We start from the raw sequence: 10,606 nt of genomic DNA, 5'->3' as shown, positions 1-10,606 counted from the left end.
ATGTTGTATGAAAATGAATAATTTTCCTTTCCCAACAGTTCTTTAAGGAAGTGTTCAACATTTGCATAACTTTTTTAACCGAAACAGCCATATTGAAGACCATTTGATGCAGTTCTCGGTCATGTCCTACTTCACACCTAAAATCCTCTAGCTGCTGAACTACACGCATACGAGGATGTGTAGACTACACGCCCAAGAGGATGAATAGACTTTGCGCAGACTACTTCAAGGCTACCTAGGTGTTCATGACGCCATAATAACATCCTTGACATCTTGCCATTCCAGTCATAAGTAGGCTTATGTTATCACATTTGATACTTGCTTCGATGTCGTCAAATGTGGAACATTCCTTTTAAACTTAATTCCTGCATCGTAAAAAACTTTGGTAGTCACTGGCTGACAGACAACATCAGCTGCTTATTTTCGTCGCATGTGCTTGTGCACCCCAGATACATCTGCCAGCTTGCCTTTGCTAGTCTGTTTCTCTGAGCCGTCACGGTGAATGAGCCTGTCCGCGAGTTTCACAGAGTTTCACAGAGTCCACAGAGTTTCACGTGTCGAGAAGCCGGCTTTAAAGAACACGCATAGATGTTTTCCCTGGATGGCGTGACGCATTTTCAGCTGTTCGTAGATAGCCCTGATTTAAATGGCTTTCCATATCGGACACATGTTTGAATGGTACGCCTTACGTTACCGTAACCAAAGCTCGCACCAACACGGAGATTATCTTTCATTGTATGCCATTTGTTAAGGAGACATTCACATAACGAAAAGTTTTCAAACGCTGCTACGCATCCTACGTAAGATAGGATGACATTGACAGATTCCTGCTGCGCCAGTGCATTATGATGACGTGACGTGCGGTGTGTGCATTTGCCCCGCGCTACTGGGGGAGGGGGGGGGGGGAGATTTTAAGGATGTCCGGGTATAGACGAACTCCTCGTTACAACATCCACTGCCGCCGACCGCCGAGTGTGTGGTCGTCGCCAACGAAGAAGGTACATACGTGTGCCCCAGGACTTGACATGTCCGAGACGTTTTGGGAAAGGCGGTGATGCCATTGTTTCAATGGCTTAGCCCTCCGAATCACCAACCTCCTCCCCCCCCCGCAGCACCAGTGGAGCGCCATGTCTCATATATCCAGATCTAAAACGAGACTCATGTCAAATTTTGCAGCCTTTGGCGCATTTGGTGCATGGCCACGAGTCAGCTGGAGGCCGCGTAAGTCATGCCAGTCTCGCTCGAGGCTGGATCCCGGGAGTTGCGTAAACCAGGGATGCAGCACCACCGGAGTCGGATCCCGGGAGCTGCGTAAACCAGGGATGCAGCGCTCCCGGAGTCGGATCCCGGGAGTCACGTAACCCAGGTACGCAGCGCTTCCACGCCCGTGCTGATAAAGTGCTGCTAATTGTTATGAGGAAAGGAGACAATGAGAGCGGCTGAAAGGTGTTGCCATATCAGAGGCACGTGCATGCTCACTTCATGTATGTTTTATTCACGTCTTAGGTTATTCTAAGTCGTGCTCTTGAAAACCAGCAACATGGACCGACCGGCAACGCGTCCCCAGTAAAATTCGCATGCCCCGTTTGTCAACGCCTCCAACAGAAGCCTTACCGACGTAGTAGCCCACACAACCGAATGCTTTATTTACATGCGTGGAATTGGTCACGTGTCGATGGACAAGCTGGTGATCTTTTGCTCGTGGGGGCAGTCCGATCATCCGTGATCGACCGCTGCAGTACTAAAGCACAAAATCGGGGCAAGCTATGGACAACGCATGAGTTAAAATGAACATGAGCTGTCTGATATGAAGATTTCGCTGCCTTCTGGCCTACGGGCCAATACAGATTTCGTCAGGGTGGAAGGCACAACACTATTGCATACACGAAATTTCATGCCCATTGAGAATTCAGGTTTGGCTCATATAGGGGGGGGGGGGGGGGTCTCTGGACTTCTGCGCCTTTCGAAAATTAAGATTTGGAACCATTTGAGGCTCTCCTGTAATTTGGTGCCTCTTGAATTCAAAGGTTATGTGGACCTCGAGATGAGGATATTTGTGCCTCTTCACCATGAGATATTGGTGTGCCTGCAGTCCAGGGGGGGGGGGGGGGGGAGGGGAATGAACAAATGGTCCCTCCAGGGGCGCATTCGGGGGGGGGGGGCAAGGGACCATGACCCCTCCATTTGGTGCCGAAGGAACCCATAGGCTTCGAAGAGGCCCATAGCCGGCCGAATAGACGCAGTTTTCTTACCCGCGAGAAGATTGAACGTCTTTGGACTTCCAGGCGACCAAGAACGGTCGCAAGCGAAATTAAAAAGCCCACGAGTAGACATAAATTCATCTTCATTGATTAAGAGGGTGGTGATTGGTAGACTTTAAGGCTCATTACGCTGTCCAGAGGCCCTACGCTGTTTACGGGGGCCCTATATGTCCACTTGCACGGTCAATCCGATCGTTAAGGAGCTTTCAACGTTATCCTTGATTTCTTTGCATTTACTCAGAGGGCCTCGCGCTGTTGCTGGGGCCCTTCCTGTTTGCGCGCCGAGGTGCTCTTGTCAATCAGGGGCATTCCATGGATTCTTCTCACTCCCCCGAAAGGCTCTGTACGCTATAGCCGGGGTCTTCATATGCTAACCTGCCTGGATATTCTCGGTTGCTCAAGGGCCCTTCACGTTGGTCTCGGATAGCCTCCGGATACACTTGCCAGATGCTCATGGCCCCTCTGTATTGATCTAGGCCCCTTTAAATTCTCTGTCGCTTGCTTAGGGTCCTATGCTCTTGTCGGAGGCCCTACCTGTTAATATGATAGGATACACTCGATCGTCCGGGGGGCCCCCACATCGTGTCGTGGATGTTTCTTATTTGAGCTGAGGGCCCTACGCTCTTGTAAGGGCCCTCGTCTGTTATTGTACTCGGGCACACTCGATCGTTCCTGGGCACTCCATATTTTGTCTTAGGTACTTCACATTTGAGTAGACGGTTCAATGTTCTTGTCGGGGCCCCATCCATTAGGCTGTTCGGGCCAGCGACGGACCCAGAGAGGGAGGGGGCGCTGAACCATGCTCCCCCCCCCCCTCTGTACCCCAAGGGGACCCATAGGCTCCGAGGGGGCCATGACCGGTCAAACAGACAGAGTTTTCTAACACAAAACATAACAAGACTGGACGCCTTTAGGCCTCCAGACGACCAAGAACAGTCGCAAGAGAGAGTGAAGAGCTCATGAGCCGACAAAGATAACTCTTCACTGATTGAGAGGGTAGTATTAAGGGTACGTTTTGAGGTTTCTTACGTTGTCCACAGGCGTGACACTTTTGCCGGGACATTTTGTATCCCTTTGTCGGATCAACCCGATCGCTAAGGGGCCCTCTATGTTGCACTTGGCCTCTTTGCATATTCTGGTAGGACCCTACGCTGCCGTTGGGGTACCATCTGCTTCCATGCCTAGTCACTCTTGATTGATCAGGAGCTCCCAGCGGATTCTTCCCATTCATTCGAGAGACTCTATACGCTTTTCCAGGCCCCACATGCCGGGGTGCGCTCATTTGTTCAGAAGCCTTTCATATTAGTCTCGGGTTCTTTCCACCTACCTGGAGGATTTTTGGCGTTCCTGGAGCTCATGTAAGGCAAGGCACAGAGTCACACGATGCTTAGGGACGCCTTACATTGATCTAGGCCTTTTGTCCTTTGGTCTTGTTTGTTGAGGACCCTTTACTCCTATCGGGGCTCACTCTGTAAACCTCCCGGGCACTCTTGGTGGCACAGGCGCCTTAATTCAAGCACACTGGTCTTTTGGGTAATTTTCCATTGCTCAGGAGGGCGATGTGCTCTGGTCGGGTTCCTTTACGTCAGTCAGCTGGGTCACATCCGATCGCTCAGGGGCCCACCACGCTGATCTTGGGTTCTTCTCGCTTGCTCTGAGGACCCTGTACTTATCGACGGAAGCCTCTTTGTTGGTTCTTATTGACGGAAGCATCTTTGTTGGCCTGTCGCGCACCTACGACCGCTCAGGTTTCATTCATCTCTGTCTACCTTGGTGCCTTGGTGTCTAAGGGCAGCAGTCGGATATACGCCAATACATTTTTGCGCGCAGTAGTCAAACATAACTTTACCTGTCGCTGACGTCATATGTGTAATTCCGTTGCTTATTGAAGTCGTGACACTTTTTTGACTTGTGCATCACATTATTCAAGTATCTCAAATTCTAGGATATTTTGTACTCCTTCATAACAAATAGAGCAAAAACTATGCACGAGTCATCCGCCACCAGCTGATCACATTGACCAGCCCGTGGAATGTAAATATGCGAGGAATGAAGATCGTGCTTAGTTTTAATAACACCTTTCAGGCAACTTCATATGCATTTTGTCATGTTTTATGCGAATAACAGCTTGCAAATGACAAGGTTTACCATGGAAGGGCTTCTGTATAAAATATTAGACTAGAAATCTTAGAATTTAATGGCCGGTATGCGCGGATTTTTTGGGAGACCCATAAATATAGGAACTACCGCCCCTTCCCCATCCACTCATGTCAAAATCCTGGATCTGCCCCTCGGCCCCTCCCACAGGGTCCGCCTCTGCTCTTCACCAGAAACTGATGATGAAACAGAAAGAAATGATAGGCTTCAATGACGTCATTCAGGTCTTTGGTGTGCATCGCGTGTTTGAGAATCAACCGCTCTTCCCAGTTTCAAACCCTTGTTAAGAAGATTGTGTCGAGGTGGTGGGGCGCCGGGCCGAGGTGTGCGTAAGGTTGTCAAGCATTCAGATTTCTGCTGCACATCTTGGGCAAACTAAAGAAGGCTCTGCTGGAAAGGTAATTTTTGCAATATCCAGTTGTGATTGCGTTCATTTCGTTTGTTCCTGATGTTGTACCGATAACCTGCGTCGTTTCACGTCTCGCGCTCGTGGCCCGTTAAGCAGAATAATGTATTAATTCAGTTTGAACCTCCTCTGTACTTTATGTCATTGGTTTGCCATAAAAACCAGCATAGAGTGTCCGTGATGAATTAAATGTAACCATGAACCTGAAGCAGTCTCCCTGTTTGCTATCAAGGACAGGTTTGCGGTCGCCGCGGCCGGGCGTTTTGAAAGGAAATATTTGCTGCTTAGTGGGAGTGGGGCCAAATCAAAATTTGAGCCATTGGGCCATAGAGCTCATGTTCCAGAGCAAGATTAAATGCACAGACCCATATATCTGGCTATAGCTTGCATGTCTGTAGGCTATTATGCACAGTCCCTGAGGATCAGACTGCAAAAATGCTTGTTTTTTATTATGTTTAGCACATCTGCCACATGGTGGCCAAAATTTTAGCACACACAGCAAAGATTCTGATGTTGACAGTGTGGTGAATAGAGCTACCAATTCCAGTGTCAAGAGCCAATATTTCAATGAATTGGGTGTGGTGGACAAATGCCTCACAAAATTACCCTTAAACATTTTTTTGCACTTAATTAAGGTGAAAGTTGAGCTTAAAAGTGTCTTGGCCTGATTTCAGTGCACACAAGCATGTTGTTGAGCACACTGATGATGTTATGTGCAGGCACAGTGGATGCACTTTCATAGGCTGGTGTAAGGGGCTGGATATCCTTTACAGTCTAGCCAGTAATTGTACATTAGCCACAAATGTTTTTCAGGGTTGCATCAGTGCAGTGTCAGTATTGTCCCAACAAAAAGTACTATTGAGATTAAAGTGTAGTTACTTAAGCTTGGAAGGAACCTGAAAGTAGAGGATTCAAGCAATCCCGACACATTCATGCATATGGTGACATGAAATCATTGCAAAAACACATGCCAAAGTTATCACAATAAGTGTGATTTCTACCTATCATCTTAAATTTTCATAATCTGAGATGCGCCTCTTGGTGTAGTTGTGAAACAGTAAAATGGTGAAGCATCCTGGTAACAACATTGTTGACAAATTAATTTGTTACTGGACATTTTGCACACACATGCACAAAATGCTGAAGCACTTTTGATTTGATTTGGCTTGAGCTCATCTTCATCATTATTTACAGGTTTTTGAGAAAAAGAAGTTTTCACTTTCAAACTTGTCCACTGGTTGCAGCATTGGAGGACAAGGATTGAGAGATTTTTCTTGAAACATTTGCAAGGACAACCATGCTTTCACATGGCAAGCAAACCTGGGTACATAAATAAGAAATGGTCGAAGCAGTGCCTCTGCATTTTTTATGCCTGCAGATAGACCTAATTTATTCCCATGTGATCTCTGTGGAGGGCAGTCATGTGCACAAGAGTGTGCGTGACCATCCTATTGCATTCCATTTCGTTGAAAAACCTGAATTATTTCTACCGCTGACAAGCATATTGGTAACAATTTGTGTCATTCACTTATCATTAAACATTATTATGGATTTGTGATCCTGAGCCAACACTATCTCTCAGCAATTTCACAATTCAAAATGTTGGTTTGTTGTAAAAGTAATTGTGTGCTTGGCAGTTACTTTCAGTTAAAAGCAGTGATTGGTATGTAGGGCAAAGAAAGCTTTTATGTGGGCCTGCAGTATAATGTTACTTGTGGTTTTGGTATGGGTTCGAAGGACATTTTCTACTCTCATGTGCATCCTACCACATGATGCAAAAATGATATCAGTTTATTTGTTACAGATAACCTCTTATAAAAGAGAAAGCTTTGGTTTTTATTTTCTGAAAATGGAATAGTTGCCTTTGTGTATGCCCTTAGCATGCCTTACACATATTATGAACAGTCAGTATTTACATTAATATGTTTGTATTTATGTGTGTCATGCCTGTGGAAAGTGTGTTTCTTTCCTCACATAAGTTATATGTTTTCCTTGTTGTGACTTTTGGTTATTGACACATGTTTCCTTTAATCAAATATATTTTTGCTTACAAATGCTATCAGATGCTAAATATGAGAGAACAGAATGTGCTAGATGGGATGATGCCATTTTTCAAAGGGCTTGAAGCATGATGATATGATAGAAAGTATTAAGTGTGTTGCTTTGGACTGAGCATTGCATCACATTGAAGAAGAGGTAGGCAGGGCTGGTTGCTGTACTATTGGCAGTTTAATCTGTTATTCCTGGGCATGCACCAATTATAAAAGTGTGGTTTGACTCAAGCTAATGAACAGTTGGATCCAAGCTCAGGAAGTCAAGGATTTGAGGTCTCAATAGGATCTTGGTGATGACAATTTCTTTCTATTTGACAATATGGCTTTCCCAGCTGAAACCCCACATTAAGATGAAGCCTCTGTTGGGCCGCTCACAAGCCACTGCCTTTTATGTGCTAGGTTGGGATACCTGTCATGTTATGGCAAGGAATTTTTAAGCTGCTTTTGTCTAATTGCTACATGCTATGGGTGTTGATAAATGCATAGTTGCCTAAGATGTATTTGGATCTTTTGAAGAATAGCTTCCTTGCCACCATTCAAGGTATGTAGGCCTTAATACTTTGGAAGTGCACAAGGCATGAGTTTGCTGTTCCTTTTTTCCAATATCCTGATCCTGTCTCCATTTCCTAGTTGAATAAAAATATACCTGCAGGGGCATCCATGAATGGCTGTGAACTACACATGACACAACAGTTCAGTATTCTTCTTGGGGTCTCCTGTGCTCGATTTGACTTGTCTGTTTGTGGCGTGCCCCAGCGCATGAGTGCACAAAGCATTGTATGCATTGCAAAGTGGTCTCAATTTGTCCTCTAGGAGCAGCAGCCACAGGCCGCGGACCCCACGGCAGTTTCAGCGCGAGCCAGGAGCCGGACAAGCCGCCACCGCGCCGCCGTCTCCGCCACCGCCTTTCAGCCTAGGTCTCAGGTCAGCAGCTGCGCACCATGGTCGGCGACGACCGAAGCCGTGACCGCGACCGCGACCGCGACCGCGACCGTGACCGCGACCGGCGCCGCTCGCGCTCGCGCGACAGGGACCGCCGGCGCCGCTCGCGCTCGCGCGACAGGCGGGACAGCAAGCGGGACCGCTCGCCGCGCGGCGACTCGCGCAGCGGCGTGATCAAGCTGACGCGGAAGACGCCGAGCAAGTACTGGGACGTGCCGCCGCCAGGGTTCGAGCACATCTCGCCGGTGCAGTACAAGGCCATGCAGGCTGCCGGTCAGATCCCCACCAACCCCATCCCGGACTCGCTCAACAGCAGCGTGACGGGCTCGACGGTGACGCGGCAGGCGCGCCGCCTCTACGTCGGCAACATCCCGTTCGGCGTCACCGAGGAGGAGATGATGGAGTTCTTCAATCAGCAGATGCACCTGAGCGGGCTGGCGCAGGCGGCCGGTAGCCCGGTGCTCGCCTGCCAGATCAACTTGGATAAGAACTTCGCCTTCCTCGAGTTCCGCTCCATCGACGAGTGCACGCAGGCGGTGGCGTTTGACGGTATCAACCTGAAGGGGCAGAGCCTGAAGATCCGGCGGCCGCACGACTACCAGCCGATGCCGGGCATCACCGACGGACCAGCGTCTTCTGTGCCGGGCGTCGTGGGCGTCATCTCCACCGTCGTGCCCGACTCGCCCAACAAGATCTTCGTCGGCGGCCTGCCCACGTACCTGACCGAGGACCAGGTGAAGGAGCTGCTTATGTCGTTCGGCCAGCTGCGCGGCTTCAACCTCGTCAAGGACTCTGGCACGGGCCTCAGCAAGGGCTTCGCCTTCTGCGAGTACGCCGACCTCTCGCTGACGGAGCAGGCGATCCAGGGCCTGAACGGCATGCAGCTGGGTGACAAGAAGTTGATCGTGCAGCGCGCCAACATCGGCAACAAGGGCTCTGGCATGATGGCACCGGTGCAGATCCAGGTGCCGGGTCTGCAGCTGACCGGCGGCGCCGGGCCCGCCACTGAGGTGCTCTGCCTGCTCAACATGGTCACGCCCGACGAGCTGCGCGACGATGAGGAGTACGAGGACATCGTCGAGGACATCAAGATGGAGTGCAACAAGTACGGCGTCGTCAAGAGCATCGAGATCCCGCGGCCCATCGACGGCGTCGAGGTGCCCGGCCTCGGCAAGGTGTTTGTTGAGTTCAACTCGGTGATGGACTGCCAGAAGGCGCAGCAGCAGCTGACAGGCCGCAAGTTCGCCAGCCGCGTCGTCGTCACGTCGTACGTCGACCCGGACCGCTACCACCGGCGCGACTTCTGAGCGGCTCGTGCTCCGGTGCCAGGGGAGTGGCGTTCGGGCGGGCGCGTGACGGCCCGGCCGGCCCGACCGGCCCGACCGCCGGCGCCTGGCGACTGCGACTGTCAGCTGCCTGTTGCCGTCGCTGGTGTCCGGTGCGGCCGGCGGGCAAATGCCGCTCGGTCGGTCAGGCTGACTGCGACGGGGATTTGGTTCGGCAGACTCACCTCACAGGAAGCGGTGTTGGCAGTCACTCAAGAAGAGTTCTGTCCACTTTGGGTGGTCTTTTAGCTAGGGCCATGCCGGCCGTGCGGAGTATGGGTGTTACCATGTCATCTGCGTTCTCGAAATGTCACGACTTCAAACGCCAGCCTGCAAGTGAGCTGCGCCATTTTGGATGGCGAGCATGATCATTGTTTCGACGCTTTTTCATTTGGTGAGCGACACGCGCTTGTCCATGTAGCCCGTGTATTCCTTTGCTGCGTTCCTCCCTTTCTCGTGAGACCCTCTGCCTCCCTTGAACTTGTAAACGTCGATTATCACTCCACCTGACGCTAAAAGTTCGGACATTGTGCGATCTGGATTATGGGCCTGTGAACAGTGATGGGATTTCCTTCCACTCACCTATCCTCGCATTCAGCTGGCTTGTTAGGGCTGTCATTGCCTGTCCAAGTAAACCATGGACCTCTATCCCGTGTCTGAATTTCCCCGACGTGATCGTATCGAAAATGAAACCAGACGGCATTTCGTGATTATGTGGAGTGAAGCCAATACACATCGCCCCGAACCAGACATTTGCATCGTGCCGGGTGATCGAAATACTCGAAGTGTCGGCGCACGCTGAATATGATGACAATTTAGTCTTATCCCGTCGTTGATAGGAATTCTGCATCATACAATGTAGTAATGTATTGCAAAAAAAGACGATTGAAATCTTTCTGTTACGTGTGAATCACGACGCAGCTGGAAGTAAATGGCTGCGTTAGTTTTTATGAGATGAAATTATGAAATAGTGCTCAGGAAAAATATGCGTTCTCGTGTTTTGTCGTAATGCTAGAATGCCTTCTGCACGCAGTGGATGCGTTTAGGCATAGCGGCATGCGATCTGGCTTAACACGTGATACGCGGCCGCAAGGAATTGAAGCGAAAGGCCAGCTGAAGACGAGTCTTGAGATCAGCACACGTGGTGAGTTGGCTGAGCACTCCTGCATGGTCGTCAACCGCCTTTGACCTGTGTTCGACGGCAAGTCGCCATAGCGCGTTCCTCGAGCTCTCAGTCATCACCAGACCACTGGCGGCTGGGCCCGTCCGTTCCATGCCTCATTCTAGGCTTTGTCCGCGCGTGGAATGGGATCGGACGTGGGGTCGTGTTTGATTGGGGTGCTCCCTTCCAACCCGATCGGTCTCTTCCGAGGATACGCGATGCTTGCCACGATGTGTGCAGGTGCATATGGATAATAGCATTTTGGGCCAGTCAGCTGGCGGACGAGTGCTCTGCTTTCG

General features: G+C 50.0%; 1 protein-coding gene across 1 annotated transcript; it reads left to right on the top strand.

Annotated features, from left to right (window-relative positions):
- The first annotated feature begins 4,693 nt into the window (after positions 1–4,693).
- LOC119105831 (splicing factor U2AF 50 kDa subunit) lies at positions 4,694–9,895 on the top strand. The gene is made up of 2 exons (XM_037229372.1): positions 4,694–4,816; positions 7,692–9,895. Exon 2 carries the CDS (start codon positions 7,820–7,822, stop codon positions 9,125–9,127), a length of 1,308 nt encoding a protein of 435 aa, XP_037085267.1. The 5' UTR covers positions 4,694–4,816; positions 7,692–7,819; the 3' UTR covers positions 9,128–9,895.
- The last annotated feature ends 711 nt before the right edge of the window (positions 9,896–10,606 follow it).

Source organism: Pollicipes pollicipes, unplaced genomic scaffold, assembly GCF_011947565.3.
Source record: "Pollicipes pollicipes isolate AB1234 unplaced genomic scaffold, Ppol_2.1 Scaffold_6138;HRSCAF=7277_pilon_pilon_pilon, whole genome shotgun sequence".
NCBI lineage: Eukaryota > Metazoa > Arthropoda > Thecostraca > Pollicipedomorpha > Pollicipedidae > Pollicipes > Pollicipes pollicipes.
The sequence above is the reverse complement of the archived record's forward strand: the minus strand, read 5'-3'. Positions and strand labels throughout refer to the sequence as shown.